The following is a 25,839-nucleotide window of genomic DNA, read 5'->3' on the forward strand; positions in this document are numbered from 1 at the left end:
CTTCCGTTTCCCTCCTCCCAGTTAACGATAGTTACATTAAAAAAAGAGTAGTGGTTGTCTTTCATAACTAAATAATATATTTAAGCCACTATTTCTTATTCTTTCAATTTTTTTTCTTTCTTCTTCTTTTCAAAGATTTTATTTATTTATTTGACAGAGAGACACAGCCAGAGAGGGAGTGGGAGAGGGAGAAGCAGGCTTCCCGCCGAGCAGGTAGCCTGATGCAGGGCTCGATCCCAGGGCCCTGGGATCATGACCTGAGCTGAAGGCAGATGCTTAACGACTGAGCCACCCAGGTGTCCCCTTATTCTTTCAATTTTCAACAGTATTTCTGGTTCCCTACTTTGTAAAATGGGGATATTAATACCTTCATTCTGCCTCCATCTTCTCAAACTGGTTTCAGTTAGGTACACTTAATTTTACACCTTGAAGGTTAGTAATATTTACATTGCATAGCACAACTACAATGCATCTTCTTTGTGTAAAAGACCAATAAATTGCCAGTGCATTTACTATAACTAAATATTCAGTGCCAGATCAAACAGAATTTTAAGATTAGATTTCCTACAAGTCTTGATCTCTAGAATACCCAACGAGTCATAACATTAGGCCAAATAGATCAAATCTCTCTTTTTTTCCCCTTAACATTTGCTACTTGATTAAAAAAGTTTTACATTTTAGTTTCCTTCATATTTGGTCTATGGTTTTCTTACACAGGTGTTTTTCTTCTGGGATTTCTGGTTGTCTTTTTCTCCCCACCACCCTTCAATAATGTGTCTTTATTATATTCTTAAGCACTCTGCAGTCCCCTCTTGTCTGTCTCAACCTGTTTAATTTACACCTGTCTGCTTTGTCTTCCAGAAGTACACTGAAATTCTCATTTCCTTCTCTTTGCTGTTTATTCCCTTTTGCACTTTCAGTATTTTGCCTCCCTGCTCCTTCCTGCCTGCCCGAAGTGGGATCTTGAAGGAGGGGGAGGTGAATGTGTGTGTGCTCAGTTTGCTATCATTAATCTGACTTACTCGGTTAGTTTTGAAGTACCTGTTTTAGACTTCTGTATGAAATTCATAAAGGGTGTTTGCCAGTATCAGATCTTTGAGATTTCTCATTTAATTATGGGCTGTATATACTTTTAAAAAAAGATCTATTTATTTGAGAGAGAGAGAGAGACCGTATACCTTACCCCGTGTGCGGTTGGGGGGAGGGGCAGCAGGAAAGAATCTTGAAGCAGACTCCCCACGGAGCATGGAGCCCTACACGGGCTTGATCCCAAGACCCATGAGATCATGACCTGAGCTGAAACCAAGAGTCTGACGTTTAACTGACTGAGCTACCCAGTCGGTCCTGGGCTGTATATACTTTATGTGCATGTGAACACATCACAGAATCTGTATTAGAAGGAATCATGTTTTAAAGATAAAACAAATCCGGGCGCCTGGGTGGCTCAGTTGGTTAAGCAACTGCCTTCGGCTCAGGTCATGATCCTGGAGTCCCGGGATCGAGTCCCGCATCGGGCTTCCTGCTCAGCAGGGAGTCTGCTTCTCCCTCTGACCCTCCTCCCTCTCATATGCTCTCTCTCTCTCTCATTCTCGCTCTCTCAAATAAATAAATAAAATCTTTAAAAAAAAAAAAGATAAAACAAATCCTAGTTAACCTCTTCATTTTATAGGATGGGGAATAAACCTCTTCATTTTATGGGACAGAAAATTGAGGCTGAGGGAGAGGATGCAGATGTGAGCAGTCTTTTTATCAAGAACTCTCAATTAATGGTATAGCAGAATTAAAATGAAAGTTTTTTTGGTTTTGAACTTATTAGTCTTGCTCAGCTTTGTAATGCGTCCCCAACCTTGAATCACATGGCTTAGAAAAGTGAAAATTATGTTAGTAGCATTCAATTCCTTTAGGAAATTGAAGCCAGTCCTCTTGGAGGAGTCATGTCTATTTCTGTATTTTTGTTTGTTGTATTGAAAAAGATATGGAATGAAATTGTTTGAGAGTAAATGTTTTTGTTCAGGTTCTTATTTTTTAAGGTACTTTAGTCACCTGTCATCCATTTACCATCACAATAATTACCAGATAGCAGGTGTCCAGTTAGCAAATCCTCATATTTAAAAAGCAAAGGAGAAGTGGTTTTGAGGATTTTTTTTGTATTTGCTTTAACAAAGCCTGTGTTTAATAATGCATGAATGATAGTTAAGAGATTGCTTAGTCTCATAAAACAATGTAGCCTTTGTATATGTATATAAGGGGTTGGGTGCAGTTAAAAGTCAAAGTAAAAAAATAACACGAGGACAAAAGCAGATTTTTAAAAAAGTTCTTTTTGCAATGCAATGACATTAAGATGATTATCCACATATTATTAGGATAGTTCTTGCAAAAGGAATAGTGTCAGATTGGAAAGTCTCAATCTGCTCCAACCTAGAGGCTTCAGGGAGGAATACCATGTATATTTGGATAGCAGTTTCAGGTGTTGGAATGAGATCCTGATAATTCTTTCTTCACCAGTTGATTGGATCACTCAGAATGCTTGGATTCAACTTAATAATCATCTTTCTGTCTTATGTGGAGGTGTTCTAGTGCAAATCATGATCCATAAATAATGTGACAAAGGTATCTAATTTACACTAGAAATTTTGGTTATTATCAGTGGTTCAGAGAAGTATTTTTTAAAAGATTTATTTATTTGAGAGAGAGAGAGAACGTGGGCAAGCGGTGCGGAGGGGCAGAGGGAGAGAGAGAGAAGCAGACTCCCTGCTGAGCACAGAGCTGGGCATGGGGCTTGAGCTCACAACCCTGAGATCATGACTTGAGCCAAGAGTTCGAATATTAACCGACTGAGCCACCCAGGTGTCCTGGTTAGATGAAGTTTTTAGTGTTGTTTCTACAGGCTGCATGTACTGATAATGGGCAATCTTCTTTTTACCCTTTGTAGGTGCATTGCCAAAATCAAGGCAGAAGTTATGGCTTGGTTATTATTATATATGATTATATAGTATTAGTATTTCAAAAAAAAGAATACAAATGGGAAATATTTGTGTAAAAGTATAACATTTTAGTGAACTACTAAGACAGTGAAGACATTTTAACATAACTCTGTCTTTATTTTAAAGAATTCAAAAGGAACTTGCAGAGATTACGTTGGACCCTCCTCCCAACTGTAGGTAAGTACTTACGGATTTTTATTTATTTGTATCTTTTGCGCAAGGTATAATTGAACCGTTGGTCTGATGTACAACTGTTGTAATTTGATTAGTAAAATATCATTGTAGTTTGAATTTAAATGACTGTGGAGGACGGTTATTGTTTCTGTGCAGAAATGGAATACTTATCAAGTCTGTTTGTAGAGGTATAGTGGGGTTGCCAAACAGTAATGCAATAACAATAAGATAATGAAATTATAGAGTAACAAATACAATTATTTTTCAGTGGAATAGGTGTTGGGGCCTTAAATGATTTCTTTAATGGTAGAATAATAGTGTGGCTAAAATATTTGCTATTTGATAATTCACTTGTTACCTTGTTGGAAATTGAATTTTAAAAGTACTGGAACATTGAACTGTTTTTTCATGGTTTACATTATTTCTTGGCTGTAGCTAAGTAAGAATGGGTGACTTGAGGCAATGATGTTAAATTTAAAACTCTCTCCTTTATGACCGCATTCTTCAATTTTCTGGTCAGAGTTTATAAGAAGTAATAGTGCTTGCCTGGAAATGATTAATGATATACAGGTAGGTAGAGGAAGAGGAGAAAAATGACCTCCTACCTTATACTAGATCTTGGGTCTGATGCAATAGTTGGAAGATTGGCTCTTGGTCTCATATAAAACATTTCTTTCTGTTTTGATATGAGGTCAGTGTTGGAACCAGGCCATCATGGCGTTTTCATAGTTTAAACTGGTAGTCTTGTGGATTGAAGGTGAGAGGGCAGATTACAGCAATATGTTGCTAATATTGAATGAAGGTAGAATTTATTGTTTGGTATGATTTCTGATTTTACTGATCTTATTTTTATGTGAAAGCAAAGATAGCAACTCTACATATTAATGAAAGTGAGAATTTTGCACATGGCTATTTGATACTTGGCTAGTTGGAAACTGTTGTGTAGGAAAAGTTCTAATAAGGCTTTTTATGTTTGTGGTGAATTAATGTTCTTTACATGAGAGTCATATACAGTATATACCCTTGCAATAATAATCAAAGAATGTTTTATTCAAATAGAACAAATATTTCTTTGTTAAGTAAAACTGTTTAACAGTAAGACTTTTTATCACACTTAAGACTGTTACATCAAAGACATTTTCAGATGGCAAATCATTGGTCACTTTGGTCACCAATTCTTGGAAATGGATTGATTGTGGAAAAACTCCAGTTTGAATGAAACCTAAAATCTCTTGTTTCTTATGACAGTATTCATTTTAATGGTTTGAATCTTTTAAAAAAATAGTTTAACCACATATATTATTTTTGTAATCTTTTTACAACTAAATTGGTAAATATATGAACTTAGTTTATATACTTATTTGCTTAAATTTTGACAACAAATTACTGGCAAAATAAACTACTTTGTTTTAATGAGCTTGTTTAAGGCTCATTTTTAATAAATGAAATCCACGTACAATATTATGTGATGGTTAGACTGCAACTTCGTTATAAGATGTATTATTTTCTAATACATTAGTCTAATTTAGTTTTGACTTACTACAGATAATAATTTAGCTTGATTAAACCAGTGTATTATAAACATGCATGAAAACAAGTGTGAGGAAAGGAATTACATAATGGCAATTATTTAAATAAACTAAAATAATTAAACCAATTCTATTTAAAGTTAAAAAGAAAAGTTTATAATGTCTGAAATTTGGAGTTTTACTTTTTCATTAAGCCACAGTTAATGGTATCATTACTGGTCATGTAAACTCTTTATAAATGAAGCGTTTTAAAACGTGGATGTGACACATAATAAGCCCTTTGGTAAGTTTTAGGAAAGATACCTAATTCGTTGTTTTTTTTCCCCAGTTTTATTGAGATATAATTGATATATAACATTGTAGAAAGATATCTACTTTGGTTAATTTGCCTGCTTGTGGGAATTTGCAAGGAAATTCATTTAATGGTATGAAGATTGGATAGTTAACAAGTTTGCTTTAGAAGCCAGGTTTGTGATTCAGTCGCTTTGGCTCCTTTTCTTGATCCCAGAATAATTGATTGAACCGGATGAGGCAGAGATAAAGATTATATCCATCTTCATGTATGTGGTGCTCCCCTTTGGCAAGCGAAGGATCCTCTACGTTGTGGCTGATTGGGAAGTGGTGATTAGTTCTACAAGTCCTATGTACTTGTGCTACTTAATATAGATGTCAGTGTGATTGTTAAGTGGATTACTGTGGCCTTTGGATTGTTTGGTGTCAAATATTTGATTGTGGTTTATAGTAAATCTGCCCATCTTTATTTCAGTGGGAATGCGGTTACTATCTTCAGAAAGAGAAGTTAGAGCATAATTTTTGTTTGACTTATTTTTGGCACAAAGTTAATAGTGCTTTTGTGGTTTATTTTTAAAAGTTCTGTGCTGCCTTCATCTGTGTCCTAATGACTTAATTTATAGAAATTAATGAATTAATTTATAGAAATATACTAAATTAAAGTTATCTGCCTAGTAGAGGGAGTCAAAATCACATTCCCCTAGTACTCTCTTTGTTATTACCTTTACCAGCACACAGGCCTCTCTAAATCCTGCCTTTTGGTTGCCTGGGTAGTTGTTAGCTCACTATCACAGATAAGATTATGTATGAGGGAACATCTATGGGTTTACCTGTTTAGACAGATTGGAACAGGTATTTTATCTGTTATTGTCTCAGTGGGGATGGTTGTGTGTCACATTCCACTTAGAGTGTGGTTTACTCTTATTTTCTGGAAACTTAACAGACTAGTACAGGCCAGTTGTGTGTATTTGTCAGGTTAGAGATGGCATCTCTGAATTTTGGTGCATCTCTTATGTGATGCCCGGTTAAACAATTCTTGGAATTATATGGGAGGAACTAGTATGTGTGTAAGTATTCTGTGAGTCTGTCATTTAGACATGGTGGGAACATAAAGTCTTTCTGGATTATATCATTCAGTGTAGATGGATATGTTTACGTAAGGCATTTTTAGGGGAACTGCTGTGGTATTGTTTAATTTTTTCTTTCAGGTTTTGAATGAATCTAAATTTTTTTTTCTTGAATCTAAATATTTTTAAAGCATCCACAAAATACTTTGATAATAGGTTGAATTATTTCTTCTTATGGGAAACATGCCTATATATCTTTCAATTTTCACTTTTTCTGTTGTCTTTAAGGTAAAAATGCAATAATACAGTTTTTTAAAAACTGGATTCAGTTATCTTTGGGTTTTTTTCCGATTAAAGCCTGAGTTAATGTTTAAAAACAAAACTTTATGATACACCTAAGAAAAAAGTTTCTGTTCGTAAAATGATAGGGTCTGTAGGGTATTGGCATAGAAAATTATATATAGTTTGGGTGAAATTGGTTGTATATTTAGAATATTTCCTGTAAGTAGTAGAATATATTTTGCTTGGTTTCAACTCTTATGGTGGATAACATAATTGACCCATGACATTTGCAAAGGCTCTCTTCTGAGGTCTCTTCAGATCCGTAAATGTTTTCGTATTGGCAGCTGAGTTGGAGTTATTGGTCTAGAATTGCTCACTATTTCAGTTCCTTGCACACCAGCTTAGCTGGATGGAGCCAGGAAAATTCATGTTACATCCTTACAGAGCCCTAATAGGTAAAATTGCTGCCGCTTGTAAATGACTGTATGTCGTGACTGTCACGATTCTTCACCAATTGTCAAAAGCACAGATCTTGAATCTGTAAATGTGCTGATATGTTCATTTCCCTTTCCTTGATGCTAGTGGGAAACTGGGAGTTAGCTAGAAAAATCTCCAAATTAAAATGAAAACTTTTGTCATCCAAAGGGTAACTTGTTCTTTTGTACTGTAGGGAAACTAAATGCAAATTCTGTCATGATCTGTGTCCAAGTTTGTATTAACTGCATGAGAATGGAAATGACAGAGATCCTTACTACTTTTTGGAAGTAGAGACTATGATAAAATGACTCATTTGGCTTTTGATTTTTGATTTAGTCATTGAGAAGTGTAAGGAGGAAATACTAAAAAAAGATGATGTAGTTCAGTTATAAGAGCAGTTTTCACTTTTTATTGCTATGTTTCAATGATCTACTCATTGAACACAGGCTCTGCTTTACTTTAAAAAAAAACTAATTGGCTTTATTGAGATGTAATTTAAAGCGTAAAATTCAGTGGCTTTTACTATATTCACAGAGTTGTGTAACTAGATTCACAGAGTTGTCTAACCATCACAGTCAATTTTACAACATTTTGATCACCCCAGAAAGATACATCAAACCTTTTAACAGTCACTCCTTCCCCATTTCCTCCCAGCACTCTCAACTCCAAGCCCTAGGTATCCGTTTTTTCGGTCTCTTATAGATTTGCCTGTTCTGGACATTTTGTATTAATGGAATCATATAAAATGTAGTCTTTTATGACTAGCTTCTTTCATGAAGCATAATGTTTTCAAGGTTCATCCATGTTGTAGTGTGCATCAGTACTTTTATCTTTTTGTCTCTGAATAATATTCCATTGCGTGGATATACTGTATTTTATTTATCCATTCATCAGTTGATGCACATTTGGATTGTTTCCACTTTTTGGCTGTTATGAATAATGCTGCTGTGAACATTCGTGTACAAGATTTTGTGTGGACATATGTTTTCATTTTTGGGGGTTTATACGAATTGTTGAGTCATAGAGTATCTATGTTTAACCTTCTGGGGAACTGCCAGACTTATTACAAAGTGGCTGTACCATTTTACCTTCCTACCAGCAGTGTTTGAGAGTTTCAGTTTCTCCACAACCTTGGCAGTTGTTCTTGTCTGTCTTTTTGACGATAACCATCTTAGTAGGTATGGAGTGATATGTCATTGTAGTTTTGATTTGCATTATCTTGATGAATATACTGATGATGTTGACCATCTTTTCATATGCTTTTTGGCCACTTTTATATCTTCTTTGGAGAAACGTCTACTCAAATCTTTTGTCCATTTTTAAATTGAGTTATTTGTCTTTATTGCTGAGTTGTAAGTGTTCTTTATTTATTTTGGATACAAGTCCTGTATAGGTATGTGATTTGCAAATATTTTCTCCTAATCTGTGAGTAGGTTTTTTTTTTTTTTACTTTCTTAATAGTGATCTTTGAAGCGAAAGTTTAAATTTCGTTGTAGTCTAATTTACCTGTTTTTTTCTTTTTGTTGTTTGTGTGTGTGGTGTTACTTCTAAGAAACCATTGCCTAATCCAGTACTACAAAGATGTACACTTATATTTTTCTTCTCAGGGTTTTTTAGTTTTAGCTAAAATTTTTATTTTGATCCTTATCCATTTTGTATATGGCGTGAGGTAAAGGTCCACATTCATTTTTTGTGTGTCTGGATACCCAGTTATGTCAGCACCATCTGCTGAAAACACCAGTGAATAGTCTTGACATCTTTGTTGAAAAATCAATGAATTATAAATGTGAAGGTTTATTTCTGAGCTCTAAATTTTATTCCATTGATCTGTATGCCTATACTTATGCCTGCCAGTACCATATAGTCTTTCTTTTCTTTTTATTGACACAGAATCTTGATTATTGTAGCTTTGCAGTAAGTTTTGAATCAGAAACTTGAAGTTCTCAGATTTATTTTTCGTTGTTTTCACTCATTATCTAAGGTGTTCCCAGTATAGGAGAGGCCATGACTGGACATAAATCTAACCACTGTCTCACCTACTGTTGATGAGAGCCATTTAGTAGTGGAAATTGTATTTTCCAGATCATAGTAACTGAAGCATTATGTAGGGAAAATGTGTTTGTGTGGGTTAACATTTTTCAAAACTATATGACAGAATGGGAAGGCATTGAAATAGAAATTGGGGATAGCGTTTATATAGGAGTGAACTCTGTAAAGAACCTCCAGTACAAAAATCCAATCATTGCCACTAATTGTTTTCCTTTTTTGGTTATTGTGGTAATATTTTTTATGGCATTTTTAGCTTTTCAAGGATTTTCATATATTATTGTCATTTAGTCTTGTCAATTGCTCTGTGAGAATCCTGGGGTTAAGTAACTTGCTCAGAGTTGCACAACTAGTTGATTTGGATATAAATCCAGGTTTTCTACTCTTTCATCCTTTATTATTTTACATGTATGACTAGATAGAAAAATACATTTAAAATTACATTTGTGGCTAGTCATTTATGGCTCAGTAAAGAAAAAAAAATCAACATGCAAGGCAATCCAAAATATCATTTGTATTATGTTTGATTTATATTTCTGAATTCCATGAGACAGTTTTTTGCCAAAACATTTTGAAAAGGAATTTTTTGAGTAGAGTGATTTCTACCACTCTCCCTTGTGTGTGTGTTTGTGGGTATACATGTCTTAGTGTTAGTATTATTATTACTGGCACTTTTTCAGGTAAAGAATTTCTTTACATTTGACAGTTCTTAACTCAGTGTTTGCAGATGTCTGCACTTTTAATGCCAAATTGTTTTTTCCCAGTTAGCCTGATTCTAGGTCACCTTCCCCTACAGTTTATTTTAGTATTTATTGAGGGCTTAATATTAGGTCTGTGCTAGGGCAAGTGTAGGCTACAATAAGATATCCTGGTATAGTTCCTAATCCTAAAAATTGGCTAAAACTAATTGAGAGATAAGACATATAGATGTTTGGAGAACCAAGACTAAGGGAATGATGATACTCTTGGCAGAAACTGCCAATATCTGTGGCTTCTGCAAATCTTAAGATTGATAATGCTTTCCTCTTTACTTTGGTTGCCCAGAAGCTAATAGCCTTCTTTACTTTTTGACTTTAGTAGTTAACTGTGTTTTGTGTAGAAATCTCAACTCTGATTGTATTTTATTTTCTTACTCTTTCCCCCCAACTGTTTTTGAAGTGTATCTTCATTTTGTACTTTTATACTACATAAATTTTTTAAGCCCCATCAGTCTTTTTGGAGTGAGGCTGATGATTAATAAATAAACACTATGAATAACTGAAAGGTGAGGTCAATGTGTATTGGTTAGCAGAAGGCTGGAATGCCTCTTTTGAGGAGTCATTAACATGATAAAATTTAAATATACATTGAGGACCTGTCTTATATAGGATACTGAATTATTCATATTCCTCTTTCCTTTCTTTAGTACAGATAATTGAGGAATATTTTTTATTTACTCCTAGGAGTTCTTGACTCCATTGCTGCAGTGTTGAGTGGTTTTGCATAGACTTTATGAAGACAAAAGTCTTTAATATTTGAGATGCATTAAATGGTTAGAAAAGCTAAAGAATTGTTTGGAATAGTACCTGTGGGTTGGATAGCCATAGAGTTGGAGTACGTGTACAGTGTGACAGAGAATGAGAAAACATGGTCTTACCGTATATTCCATTGGCATTAAGAGTTTCAAGCTTGTTTATATTTTCAGCTCTGTACTTTTTATGACTTTAAAGGTGTTCTCCTTCCTTACTGCCAAAAATATATGTATGTTTTCTTTTTGCCTTTACCTTGAGGCTGACTTCACCTGGGGCATAGCCAACATAGAGCCTTAAGGTGCTGTTACTTCAGGTGTAATTGTTTGCTGTCATGTACCTTTACTTCAGAACTGGGGAAGACATAACTATCTCCATAAAATCACCAGAAATTTTTTTACTTTATTTTTTTTTTACTTTTTTATTTCAAAATGTTAATTTTTAAAATATCTGCCTTTAACTATAGATTTTAAAATGTTTATTTCATAATAAAGAAAAATGTTGAGTGATAAAGTGAATTTACTGCCCATTACTTGCTGTCTTTGATATTTTATTTCCTTTTTTAAAATTCTTTGCTGTTTTAAGAGCAGTACAAGAATGTGTCTGAAAAAACATGTGTTAAATGATCACACTGGGATTATATTATAATTTATAAAAGGAACAGAACATTTTATCACTTATTTTATTTTGCCCAGTTTTAAGCTGGTTATTATTTCAGATTTATTACTTAAGCACTTTGATAGAAGGTGTCATATTACTTTCTAACATGTGATATTTTAATTCACATTGCTGTTTTATCTTTTAAGTTGTCCTGAAAACTGTATTCTTTAGTGCACTCAATGCATTTCTTTACAGTGATTATTACATTCATGAACTTAAATATTTTTTATCAACTAAGTGTTATTGCAAATAATAAGTAAAATAGTTTTGTTGGTGTATTTTATTTTGAGAACAATGGAAATTTTGATTTTTAAATTTATGTTGTCAAAGTGTGTTTTTTGACTTTTTTGTTCATTTAGAATTTTTTATTAAGAATGTCTGCATAGTTTAGAGACTTACTGGGATGCTTTAAAGGTATATCTAAATCCCCATTTGTGTAAAAGCAGCACATTGTGCTAAAATGAATAATTGAATTAGGCAAAGCTGTAAGCTCAAATTCATTTTCTTTTTTTTAAAAAAGATATGTATAAGATATTTATTTATTTACTTACTTATTTGACAGAGAGAGTGACAGAGAGAGAGAGAGAGAGAGGGAACACAAGCAGGGGGAGTGGGAGAGGGAGAAGCAGCCTTCCCGCTGAGCAGGGAGCCCAACGCAGGGGTTCGATCCCAGGACCCTGGGATCATGACCCGAGCCGAAGGCAGCCGCTTAATGACTGAGCCGCCCAGGTGCCCCTCAAATTCATTTTCTATTTCAATACATAGAGTGTAGAGACTCCCTCCCCTCTGACCTGTATGGAAGACGAAGCCTAGTAATAGTGTGAAATGACCAAAAGGAGAGGCATAGCTCGCACATCAGAGCCAAGGTTCCTGCCTTGGCACCTGCTGTTCCCTCCAGCTAGAATCTAGCACTTTCCACTTCTCCTATACCCACCGCACTGTTTTCAGTTCTCCTGAGTTGTAAAATGTTACAACTATTTTATCTATTTTACCCACTTGGGTGAGAATGCTCTCTTCAGTCTCTATATTTCAAATCCTAGCATTTAGTTGATGTTCATTGTACCTATATGTGAATAATTATACTAGGGAGCTAACAACTATTGAATGCTTCCAGTGTTTGAGGCTGTGTGCGAAATGCTTTACCTGCATTATCTCTTTTCATCTTTATGACTAACTTTGAGGTATCTACTACCTAGTATCTATTAGCTTTATAAATGGGAAGAAAGGCTTAGAGGGATTAAGTAACTTGTCCAAGGTCACAAAATAAGTAAGTGGCAGAATCAGGATTTCAGTTTTGGCGTTTCTGACTTTAGAGGCCAACTGTTTTGAGACTTTGCTAGGCAGGTCTTTCATTTGCAAATTAGATAGAGGTGAATCTGTCTAGAATAGCACTGCTCCAGTAGAACTTCTTCTGTGATATAAGTGTTTTGTATCTGTGTTGTTCAGTACAGTGGCTACTAGCCGTATATGGCTGTTTAGTACTTGAAAGGTGGCTAATCTCACTTAGTAAATGAACTTCTAATTTTGCTTAATTTAAATTTAGATAGCCATATGTGATGAGTAACTATTGTATTACACAGCACAGATCTAGAAAGACTAGAACTTCTCAAGCTTAAATTTATGCTTAATTTCCATTTTAGGTAAATTTTGACCTTTTAAAATTGTGCTTGTAGTTATGTAATTATACCACGTAAGTACTTGTCCCCCTTCTCTCCTTTCTTCCCACCAGCCACCATTGTATTCTAAGTGTCAAGGATTTTTAAATACTGCTATTTTTAGATCATCACATGTAGTTCCCATAGTTAAGTAAAAGGTCTTTATGAATATATTATAAAGTATTGGGTAAATATTTATTTTTAACTTTTTAACAAAATAAAAGCAATATTGCAAATTATTGTTTTTAGATGGATTCATAATATATTGAAACTGGAAAGCATATGGTCTGGCACTCTCAAGCCCAGAGAGAAGGTGGCACTTCCCATGTGCAGTTTAACGAGAAAGCTGGGACTAGCATTCAGTTCTGAGAGTTCAGTGTGTTGCTTATTTCATTGATAGGATGGATGTGTCTTATGGGCTCAGAAAATTTAGTTATAATTAATGCAGACAAAGAAAATGGAGAATTTTTATCCATGATTATGAAGTCCATTGGAAAGGTATTGGAGTTATTTTGTCTGGAGAAGTGAGGGGGCCACCATAGCTGTGTTTTAACTGTTTTCAGAGCCATAAAATTGGGGAGAGATTAATTTTATTCTGTGTGATTATAGGGAGTAGAACTAGCACTGCTGTGTTAAATTAGAAGGAAACCATTTTCTTCTTGATAAAAAGGCTTCATCTTCAGTCAGAGCTGTCCAGAGAAATAACGGACGACTTTAGGAGGTAATACCTGCTTCATCTTTGGAGGAATTAAAAATGAATCTGTTTGCTTATTTCAGAGGGATTTTCAGGTATCAGATGTGAAGTAGTATTAGAATGGTATTTCTCAGCTGCTGGACCCTAGCCAAATGAAGTATATTTTTATCACCTTTATCCTTTTCACCTATGGATTGTGACTCATTTTCTCTCTCATTTTTGTCCTTTTGGAATATGTAGTATGTGATTTACACCGTTTATTGACATATTTAAAGCAGCTTATTTATTTGTTATCAGTTCCATATCTAAATTAGTAAGTGAGGCTTTTATTTTCTTCTTTACTCATAACTTTTAAATTTATACAAAAAGGACAACATATGAAGAACATGAGGAAATAAGAGCCTGGCATGGGGCTTAGGGACATAAGTTAATATCCATTAGTTTGATAGGTCCCAGATTATTACATGTTGTTTCATAAACACCACTTCTCAGACATAGTTAAATAAAAATATTACTGTTAATAAAATTCTAATAAAAATTAAGTTAATCGTCTGATGCAAATTTCTTGAATAATTATTTGGTCAGTATACATACCTTCAAGACTATCAAACTGTGTAACAAACTGGGATCCTCATGGTTTCCCCCTCTTCCCTTTGGTTCTGGAAAAATATTATTTTCATCCTTAGAAATTGAAAAAGGATTAATGAAGAAAATTTGTGGGTTTTTTGGGGATGTGTTTTTCTAAAGTAACTATTCTATAAGCTAGTAAATCTTAGGATTAAAAGAAAATTCAAAGTTTTAAAGATTTCAAATGACAGAGTACACTAAAGATATATATATATCTCTTTATATATACATGTGGACTGCCTGTTTCATTTATGACCACTGACTGAGACATTTATTTTAAAACTTTGGTCCAATAGTATGAAAAGATGATTGTCATGTCTGTAGGTAGGGCAAAATTCTGTGGCCTAATGCATCAGAGCAGAATGCGCTGAGACCTGCATCCAAGTGGTGAACTGAAAGAAGGTGACATCCAAGTGGTGAACTGAATTCAACTGCAAGTGCTGGAGGATAATCCTTGCCTGAAGCTAGGACAAAGTTTCTGAGGAGTGGCAAAACTGCTTATTGTTTTCAGCAATTGACATTTCGGTATTAGGCTTAAGTTAGCAGGCAAATGGAGCAGTTTTTGGATTTCAGGTGGCTAAGTAGTGAGTAAGGGGTTCTGCAGGAGGGGGACTGGTATTAATCTGAGGCTGCCACGGCAGGGTAAGATGGCCTAAAATCTGGGAAAGTAGAACCGTAGGAGCTTGGGAGTTAACCGCCTTGAGTAGGGTTTGGCTGTTACAATAGGAATAGTCTCTCTCAGTTCTTTTTAGTTGACGTATTCTCCAATCTAAGATTAAAGATTTGCCCTTCCTGGCCAAGCCCTTGTGTATCACTTAAGTAAATATCTGGCAACAGCCTGGTTTATAAATGATATTAAGCAGTGTTATGATCCTACTTTGCCAATAATTGGGATTTGAGGTAGGAGAAGGGACAGACAAGTTTTTTTTTTTAAAGAAATATTTTATTACCTTACAGAAATACAGTAATAGTAATTTTTTTTTTTTTAAGATTTTATTTATTTATTTGACAGAGAGAGAGACACAGCGAGAGAGGGAACACAAGCGGGAGTAGGAGAGGGAGAAGCAGGCTTTCCACTGTGCAGGGAGCCCAATGCGGGGTTCGATCCCAGGACCCTGGGATCATGACCTGAACTGAAGGCAGACGCTTAACGACCGAACCACCCAGGTGCCCCAGTAATAGTAATTTTTAATTCTAACAATGCATCCTTGATTTAATGACTAAAGAAGGTTCATTTTTATTTTATTTTTTTATAATACATATTTTTTAAATTTAAATTCAATTAATTAACATATATTCTTAGTTTCAGAAGTAGAGGTCAGTGATTCATCAGTCTTATATAATACCCAGTGCTTATTATATCATGTGCCCTCCTTAATGTCCAGCACCCAGTTACCTCACCCCTTCACCCCCCTCCCCTGCAGCAACCCTCAGTTTGTTTCCTATGATTAAGAGTCTTTGTCTCCTTCTCTGGTTTCATCTTGTTTTGTTTTTTCCTCTCTTCCTCTGTTTTGTTTCTTAAATTCCACATATCAGTGAGATTATATGATTTTCTCTGATTGACTTATTTCTCTTAGCATAATACCCTCTAGTTCCATCCATGTCTTTGCAAATGGCAGGATTTCATTCCTTTTGATGGCTGAGTAATATTCTGTTGTATATATAGACCACATCTTCTTTATCCATTCATTGGGACAGACAAGTTTTACGAGAGGACAAAATAATTATCTTTTACTATCTGTTGCATTGTTGTCAGATCCTTTAGAAATTTTTAGAGTTCTCATAATAGATATTTTGCCTTGGATGATTTCTTAATACACTGAAACAAATGCTTATGCACTTTGTTCTAAATTTGAGTGGGTGTAAGGCACTTCTGGCACTATCCAAATGGCTTGGACTATCTCCAGGTAGCTTTTGTTATTGTAGTACCAAAAGAACCTCATTGTAAGTTAGCTTTGCTTGAAAGGTAAAATGGACTCCAAACCAGCATTGGAAATAGTTTCTAATATTTATGTAGCAGACTTATTCTGTTCTTAATCCGTATTAATGGAAAATCAGTAAGTCACTATGTAGAATGAGGTGAAAATAACATAGTATTTAAAAACCATGGAATATGAATCACATAGTATTCTGAATATATTATAATGGACAAAATGTTTTAAGTACTAAATTCAGGGTAGCCTCCTCAAATATGTAAATAAAGGTGTAATAAAACACAGTAAATATTTATCAAAATTATCGTGTGATCAGCATTGTGCTGGATAATGGCGTTGCAGTTATAAACAAGACAAAATGGATCTCCAGCCTTTGTGGAGTTTATGTTTCACCTGTGAAGATAGACAGGAACTTGTACTTTAAGAAAACCCAAAACTGCCTTACAGAAAGGAGAAACAGATATAGAGACATACAGATAGTAATTGCTATGAAGAAAACAAACAAGGGATGAGTTTTAGAGCAGGGTTCTACTTGTACCTTGGGTTTGGAAGGCTTTTCTAAGGAGGTGACATCTAAACTGAGAAGTAAATGAATAAAAGGTGCTAACTACGTACGATGTGCAGGACTTTTGGCATACCAAGCTGCATGTGCAGAGACTCTAAAGCAGGTGTGTGCTCTTGTGTTCAGGGAACTGGAGGAAGTCTGGTGTGGCTGGATTGAAGGGCAGTGGGGAGTGGGCAGAGGAATACTGTCGCACAAGATAAGGTTGAAAAATGAGGCTGGGGCCAACTCCACTAGAGTTTGGCTGTTACGAAGATTGTTCTGGCTGTTAGACTGGAGGAGCAAGGTATAAGATTGGAGGTTGATAGTCATCCAGGTAAGAGAGGATGGTAATCTGGTTTAGGGTGGTAGCAGTAAGGATGGAACAAGGGAAATTGGAGGTGTATTTTTTGAAGGAGAATTGACAAGCTGATAGATAGATGGCAGAGTTGAGGGGGGGAATGTTAGAGGAAAGGGAGAAATTATCAGGTTAGAGTCTGTTGGGGGAGTGGTGGTGCCTGTTCTGAAATGGGGAAGATTCATGGTGGGAAGTGGTTTGGCAGACAAGATTAAGAGTCTGAAGTGGGAGCAACATGATCTGCAGATGCTGCTGTGTCACCAGGGCAGTGTGACTATAATACTGTGCCCAGAGCTGGCTCTTCGGAGGGACTATGTATCGATAGCACTGTGAAGATTTGGACTTGCTGATAGGGAGTCTAGACTAGGTATTGGCTTCTTCTGGGGCAGGTGGCCACATGAATAGTCGTTGGGGTCTCTGCCTGCTTTGTAGGGACAGGCGGACAGGCTCAGCCTGCCAGGCAGTGCCCTTCCTGCCCTACACTCAGCAAGCCTCCTTCTGCTTGGTCCTGCTGCCAAGACAATGCCCAGCCCTTCTCTCGAGGTGCCATGTTGGATGCTCTCCTTGCCCCACTTTCGTCCCCACCCGAGGTGGACTGAGGGCCTTTTTACTGTTTTTAGACTGGTATAGATTTGATTAGTTCCTGATTGGAATAAAAGCTTCATGGAATATGAAAAAAAGTACTAAACTTAATCTGAGCAAAAGATACAGAGTTGGCTTTAGTTAGGCAAAGCATCTATCAAGGTTGATCAAACCACAAATTAGTATTTATAATATTCTCTTGAACTGTTTGCCTGGGCATGGAGAAAAAATAAAATGAAATAGATGAGTTGCTGATTTATGGGAGAGATAATTTTAGTCTGAAAATTTAAAGTAATTTTTTAGTCTTTAATATAGCAAAGATACGTATCTACAAATATGAGAGTTACAAATATACCATGGTAATTTTTACTTAAAAAAAAAAAAAAGAGTTCTGTTTTGGATATGTTAATTGTAAAATGTGAGACATCCAAATGAAGGTGCCAGACAGGCATGCATTGGAAAGCTGAAACTATCAATTTGAAGTTGTCATCATAAAGATACTTAAGTCCACAGAAATTGATGAATATATGTACAGAAAGGGTATAGAAAAAGAAGAAGACACAAGACCAAGCCTTCTGAAACCATAGCAATTAGAGACGAATAAAGAGGAAGGAGACAGAAAGAGTTCCTCATCTAGGGAGTAGGAGGAAAACAAGGAGAAAGGGGAGAGGACTCAGTTCTTAGTAGGTCTGAAATTGATCATGAGTGAAATTTTCAAGTGAATAAAAAAGTAGAATAAGATTGTAATTACTTACTCTCCTCACCAGGACAGTAATAAGTGAATAAAGATTATCAAGTTGCATTGAAATTTCAAGAGCACAGTTACTCTCGAATAATGCAGGGGTTAGGGTCATCAGATGCCCCCCAACGCCCCCCCACTGTTGAAACTCTGCATACAACTTTTGACTCCCCCCAAACTTTACTAATAGCCTACTGTTGACCAGAAGCCTTACTGATAGCATAAACAGTTGATACATATTTTTTTGTTATATGTATTATATTCTGTATTCTTACAATAAACTAGAGAAAAGAAAATGTTAAGAAAATAAAAAACAAGGGGCACCTGGTGGCTCAGTTGGTTAAGTGACTGCCTTCGGCTCAGGTCATGATCCTGGAGTCCCAGGATCGAGTTCCGCATCAGGCTCCCTGCTCAGCAGGGAGTCTGCTTCTCTGTCTGACCCTCACCCCTCTCATTCTCTCTCTCTGTCATTCTCTCTCTCTCAAAAATAAATAAAATAAAAAAAAGAAAAAGAAAATAAAAAACAAAATGCTGTATTTATAGAAAAAAAATTTGTGTTATAAGTGGACTTGCACAGTTCAAACCTGTACTGTTCAAGGGTCAACTGTAATTTCTTTTGTAATTTTCCAAGATTGTTCATATTACCTACTCAACCAGACTCTGTAATTGAGCTCAAGAGGGAAGGCTTGGGGAGCAGGGTTCTGCCCATCTGAATATTGTCCAGTCAGGCTCAGGGGCCAGGTTAATTAGGAACACTTTTGAGAACTCACGGGTGGACTATGACGGTGGACTGAGCACAACCAGTTGTGCGTGTGTCATTATTCTCTTTCTCTTCATCTAGTGTATTCTCATTAGAGAATTCATTGCTGAGAGCATGTCAGTTTATGTGTGTCTAGCTCCTAGCTCTCAGGACACAAAAGTGTGATCAGCATACACTCTTCATTTTTGCCCGGGAGAAAGAGCCGTCAGGCATATTATACTTGGAGAACAGCAAAGGCTACTCTTAAAACCAGGGTTGACTGAAGTGTGCTCTCAAACATTTCCTGTGGATATATGGACCACCTGTCTGTCACCAGTCCTGCCTGTGTCCTTTGTGTGCAAAGGCCAAAGAGAAGTAGTAGACTTGGAGAACCTTTCCCTACACATGTGCTTAAGCATAGCCTTCTCTCCATATCATTTGGACTTAAAGGCCTAGCTCAAATATCACCTCCGTCCTGTAATTTTCTCTGCTCTCAGTGTACCCACAGCAGCTGTTACTTTGAGTTAGAGAGGCAGTATTGCACAGTGGTTTCTTCTGGAGAGACTGCCTAGATTACATATATATATACACATATGACTTTTATCTTTCATTCTATAGTGTGTCACTTTTATTGATTTGAGTATGTTGAACAGTATTGCATCCCAGGGTTAAGTCCCACTTGGTCATGGTGTATATAAACTTCTTAATGTGTTGTCTTTAGGATGTATCTACACACACACACAGACGCACACACACCTTTTCGTCTAGTTATATAACTTCTTTGTGCCTTACTTTCTTCATCTGTAAAATCACAGAGGTTGGTGTGAGGATTAGGAGTTAACATATGCAAAACACTCAAAAGTAGTGCCTGGTGCATAAGGGCTCAATTGTTAGTTGTTGATGCAATTACTATATTTATAAGGGTTATATGCATTTACTTTCTTCAGTTGTTTTGAGGATGGTGAAGGTATATGGCAGACATAATTTATTATCTTCTCAATATGGTATATTGCATATAATAGGCATTCAAATATATTTATGCAGTTACTAAGGCAGAGAACTTATGAATGTGTTATTTTTCTTTAAAAAGCTAAGCATACAGGTAAATATCTTGTGTATGACCCTAGATTGCTGTTGTGAATATCTCTTGATTTCCATTTTCACCAGTATGTAGAAATCTCATCAGCTAATGGGCTAATGTCAATAAAAGGAAGACAGAAAATTCATTAGGAGGTTGCATTGACTATTTTATCACTAAATTAACCCAGTTTTTCATGTTTGCAAAGCTAATTAATTGGGGTTGTGCTTATTGTCAGCTAAAATATCTTTTTTTCTTAAAATGTAATCTCTAGTTTTTTATATTAAATACACTCAGTACTTTGCTTCATTCTCACAGGTCTGTAAATTGTCTTGGGTCTTATATCTTGCAACAGGGCCTACCACCATAAATAGTTTAGGAGAGAGTAATCAGTTTTGAAAGGTATGAGCTCCTGCTTAAGCTAAAAAAAATTTTTATACAATGTATTTATTAATTATTTGTTCATAACATGAGCTTAAGTTTGGTTGTAAACTCTCATACAATCTTCCTGGGGGAGGATTATTTTAAGATTAAAATTTTGGGGGGATTGTTTTCCAGGTTAGTTTGTCTTTTCTGATGATACAGATCAACAACCATGAATATATTTAGTGTTCATGGATAATTTGGTATTTTAGTCAATTCATCTATAGGTGATCAGTGCTATGGGACATAGAATAAGTATAAGGTATGGCCTCTTGACTAGGAGCTTAAAAATCTTAATTGTTGAAGTAAGGCTGACTCAATTAGATAATTAGAGAAAAATATCAGATGGTATACAAAGGAAGTATGATATAAGTAGTAGATAATTCATACAGCAGTCTTCCTTATTCACTAGAACCCGCTGAGCACCTTTTTTTTTTTTTTTTTTTTTAAGATTTATTTATTTATTTGAGAAACAGAATGCGTGAACGCGAAAGCAGGGGGCGGGGGGTGCAGAAGGAGTTAGAGAAAATCCTGAAGTGGACTCCTGGCTGAGCACAGAGCCCTATGCAGGGCTCGATCCGAGGATCCTGAGATCATGACCTGAGCCAAAATCAAGAATCGGCCACTTAACTGACTGAGCCACCCATGCGCCCCTGCTGAGGACCTTTTCATTAGAGTCAGAACCTCTGAATTTTAGTCCCAAGATCTACTGAGAAACTGAACAAGTCCCTTATCTTTACTGAATTTACTCCACCTACTTCATAGGATGATAAAAGGATCAAATATGGTAATGTGTATGAAAGCTCCTAGAATGCTAAAGCATAGTGTAAATATAAGGAGTTACATAATGTTAAATTGTTAGGGGCAGACCATATCAGGGGGAAAGACTGTTTTTAAAAGCTAATACACAGGATTAATGAAGTACTTGGAAAAAGAAGACATTTTCAGTAAGATGAGGAAATTATCCAATTGTATGTTTTTTGGAAGATGAAGTGTTCTGCATGAGTGAATTCATTGAACACCTGAAATGTATCCCTTCACATTCACAAATTTTGTATTTTATCATTTAAGATAAAATGTGTCTCTAAAATGTGTTTCTGAAACAGAGTATAACAGAGTTTAACATTTTCTTGTTAGTTTAGGATCTCATCTTGAACTTCATTTATGATACTCTGATACAGCGATTAATAAAGAATTATTGAATTATTGAAGTGTGTAGGAAGTGCTTTTACCTCATGCACTATAAAAGACTGTAGGCCTCTTTCAGAGATATGATTAAAATACTATAAAATAGATCCTTTTAAAGTGTGTAAATCAGTGGTTTTAGTATATTTACAGAGGTGTGCAACCATCACCACTGTTATTTCCAGAACATTTTCATCACTCCAAAAAGAAACCCTATACTTGGTAGCAGTCATTTCCCAATCTCTTTTACCACCAGATCCTGACAACTACTGATTGACTTTGTGTCTCCATTGATGTGCCTATTCTGGACATTTCATATAAATGGAATCAAACAAGGTGTGGCCTTTTTGTCTGGCTCCTTTCACTTAGCAAAATGAAAACAGTTTTATAATAAAAAATGCTAGTCAAATAAATTGAGTGGGGTGTGGGGAGGTTTAAGAGATCCCATGAAAGAAGGAAGGTGAAATAAGAGTGAGAGGGATGAGATCAGAAGAAATTCAGATTTAGCAAACATTGACTGTCTGTAAGACTGGCACTGTACTAAGTTATTGAGTGATAAAGCAGAATAGGTTCTAAACTGTATACTGGTATTTCATCTTTTGACTGATGATAATGGGATTTTGAATATTAAGGAAAGTTATATTCTTTTAATGTATAGAATTGCAGAATAAGCTCTTTGAAAAGGGTTTGGAAAGCAGAGTATCATACTCAACTTTTGACTAGTACAATTTTTACTTTTATTCTTCTTTTAAAGTACAATTCCCATTTCTTTCCAATTTGCATTTCTTGAGGTATGTAGGGCTCTTGATCCATGATGCCAGCCTTGTCCTTTGTTATAGTTTTTGTTTATTATGGAGCAGCCAGTTGAATTTGGAAATATTATTGGCTGGGAAAGTAGGCATCTCAATAATTTCCCTACATACCTTATTACTTAATATTTAAAGTTAGGATAATTGTCTGAACATTCACATTTCATTAACTGGTAATTCACATTTTTTATTTATTCCATTGACAGTCTTACCTCACTCATTTCACTTGTTTATCTAAGTTTTAATTCTTTAGCTTAGCAGTTCTTTAGGGCTTAATTAATTTTTTTTAAAGCTGTGCTCATACAGTAGCCAAGTAAAAATTTTTTAAAAATCTTCCTAGGTAAACAGCTGACTTGGGTAATGTTTGGTATATGGCAGTGTGTAGCTGCATAGCAGTGTGCTAACATTAACTGTAAATACTCTGTTCCAGTTTTACCATGTTATCCTTAATAAATGGTAATGATCCCATTATTTTGTTTAGAGAGAAAACCTGTCGTTAAATATTTTGTTTTTGTTTTTGTGGTGCACAATACAATATTTACAATGACATTATGAACCCGCAGGGTTTACTATGTCTGCAGTGAAAGCTGCAGATGGAATTTGACAGAATCTTTTGGCATTTTCACCTCTAAGCATTACACATTTGCTATAGGGGTGAGTTAAGCCCTCTGTGTTGTTAAGCTGTGATTAATTAAGCTTACTGGCTAGCCTAAGTATTTTATGTTTGCCCATATTCACTTTTAACTGACTATTGGATGGAATTATAATTCTGTTGGAGTATCTTAGTATTTAGTGAGTTTTTTTGTAGAGTTTTATGACCTTTAAATGATGGAGCATTATATAGATGTATTATTTTTTTTAAAGATTTTTATTTATTTGATGGGGCGCCTGGGTGGCTCAGTTGGTTAAGCGACTGCCTTCGGCTCAGGTCATGATCCTGGAGTCCCTGGATCGAGTCCCGCATCGGGCTCCCTGCTCGGCAGGGAGTCTGCTTCTCCCTCTGACCTTCCCCCCTCTCATGTGCTTGCTCTCTCTCATTCTGTCTCTCTCAAATAAATAAATAAAAAAAAAAAAAATAAATAAAAAAATAAAGATTTTTATTTATTTGAGAGAGAGAGAGAAAAGCACGAACAGGGGGGAGGGGCAGAGCGAGAAGCAGGCTCCCCGCCAAGCAGGGAGCCGGAAGCGGGGCTCAATCCCAGGACCCTGGGATCATGACCTGAGCCAAAGGCAGATGCTTAACTGGCTGAGCCACCCAGGCGCCCCTATATAGATGTATTACATGAAGATTAATAATAGTAAAAATTTATTATAATGATTTGTCAAGTAGATATTAACAGTTAAGATTTAATTTTATTGTTTAAATTTTATTTTTGATTAGCTGTCTGTAAAATAAACCCTATTATTGAAATATGTTCAGCTGCCTACTGAACATTCTATTTGAATATTTAATTGACACCTCACAAGTAACAAATCCCAAAACTGAACTCCTTGTTCCCTCTAACAAATCTACTTCATCCACAGTCTTTACTGTTCAGTTAATAGTAAATTCATCTCTCCATTTAGGCTCAAGATCTTGGGGTCATCCTTGATTCCTTTCTTTCTCTCTCACTCTATATCCATTTTATCAGCGAAGCCTTTTAACCTACCTTCAGAATATGCATAGAGGCTAACCACTTCTCACTTCCTCCATTGTTACTATTCTGGTCCAAGCCATCTTCATTTCTTGCCTGAATGAATTGCCACAGCTTCCCAGTGGGTCTTCCTGCTTCTGTCCTTCCTTCTCTATAGTCTTTTCTTAATATGACAGAATGATCCTTTTAAAATGAAAGTCAGTTCATATTACTCCTTGGATTCCCATTATAATGACCTTTGAAACAGCAAGTGATCAGGTCCCTCTTTATCTCCCTGACCTCAGCTCATATTCTCTTGATTATTCTGCTCCTGCTACATTGGGCTCTTTTCCTGTTCTTCTAACATACCAGACATGCTTTCACCTCAGGGTCTCTATAGTGGCGATTTCCTCTGCTTGGATTGCTCTTCCTTTGAGTAGCTGCATGACTTAGTCCCTGACCTGAAATGTCACGTCAGTGAGCCTACTCTGACCACCCTACCTCAGCATGTCAATCATTTTTACTCTCTTCCCACAGGACTAACCACCTAACATTTATGTGTTTTTGTGTATTGTCTATTCTCTCCCATTAGATTGTTGGTATCCTAAAGGCACTGATAATCTAAGTGTTTAATATATTGCACTTTATTGACAGCAGGACATTACTAGTACTCTTTAAGCCTCCCTCATTTTCTCTTTCATTCATGCCTCTCCCCAAGTCTGATGGTTTTTAAAACTGTTTTTTAAAAAATATGATTGGATATTATTCTCATACAAATAAAGATTTGTTGTAGAGCCTTAGTCTACATCAAGCTTTATTCTTCAGGTGAGGTTAGAGTAACAACATCCTTTTACCTTGTATTTTCAAGTACAGTCTTGAGCAGCCCACCAAGCCAGATGTACATTTGAACAGAAAGACTATTTGTTGAGTTTATGGAAATGTGTTTTAAATTGTTTCTACAGTCTTTGCTTGTGAATACAAATGTCACAGGATGACAGCCTTCACCATTTTACTAGATTCTTTATGATTTAGAAGGTGGTCATTTTATTCTATTGACAATATGGAGCACTTTGCAGGTGGATATCAAGGTTAATTATATTGAAGAGTGAAGCAGTACATTCTACTAACTTGCAAATCTTTCTGAGAAAAATTGAATTATTGCCATTAAAGTGTTATTATGTTAATAAATTGGTTAATAAAAGCAATTAAAACCTCCAAGTTTCTTATAACTTGCCATAACTGCTCTGCTTGAAAATAGTTATCACCGAATAGAAATATGAGGAAGATCAAATAACTATTGAAGTTTAAACAAAGGGAACTGCAAAGAAAACCTTCAAAGGACACTCTCCTAGTTGTTTGGTTTTTGGTGAACAAAATTCTTTGTTGTTCTAGAGACAGTAATATGGATAGTTTTAAAATATCATCCTTTGTTGAGTGCTTATTTTGTATCAGGTCTCATGCTTCATCTTTTTAGGCTCCCAGCAGTTCTGTAATGGCAGGTATTACAGTGTCATTTTTCTGAATATGTTTATTCAATCTCTGAGCCTCAGATTTCCTATCAGACTTCAAATATTGGGCCCTTTACCCTGCATGTTGACCCCCATCCCACAGCTTTTCTCTGACTTTTTATTTCATATTTGATATTCTGAATTTTCTCTGAAAAGCATCATATGCTCATTTTGACATTATGGCCTTAGGAGAATAATTTATTTAACGTTCAAAATAATACCATTTTGTGGCACAGCAAAAAATTATTCTGTCATCAGTTTAGGCATAATCATTTTGGCAAATTCACAGCCTTTTTTCAAGCATTGGTTAGATTGAACTTCTGAATAGCTCTGTGA

At 35.7% G+C, this 25,839-nt stretch overlaps 1 protein-coding gene across 1 annotated transcript in view; it reads left to right on the forward strand.

Annotated features, from left to right (window-relative positions):
* The window catches only part of UBE2E2 (ubiquitin conjugating enzyme E2 E2), a 369,519-nt gene that overhangs the window by 13,664 nt on the left and 330,016 nt on the right, over positions 1–25,839 (forward strand). Inside the window, exon 3 of the mRNA XM_032408792.1 lies at positions 3,111–3,161. Coding sequence (XP_032264683.1) covers positions 3,111–3,161 — 51 coding nt within the window. The remainder of the gene's footprint in view (positions 1–3,110; positions 3,162–25,839) is intronic.

Source organism: Phoca vitulina, unplaced genomic scaffold (genome assembly GCF_004348235.1).
Source record: "Phoca vitulina isolate PV1807 unplaced genomic scaffold, GSC_HSeal_1.0 scaffold10, whole genome shotgun sequence".
In the NCBI taxonomy this organism is placed as follows: domain Eukaryota; kingdom Metazoa; phylum Chordata; class Mammalia; order Carnivora; family Phocidae; genus Phoca; species Phoca vitulina.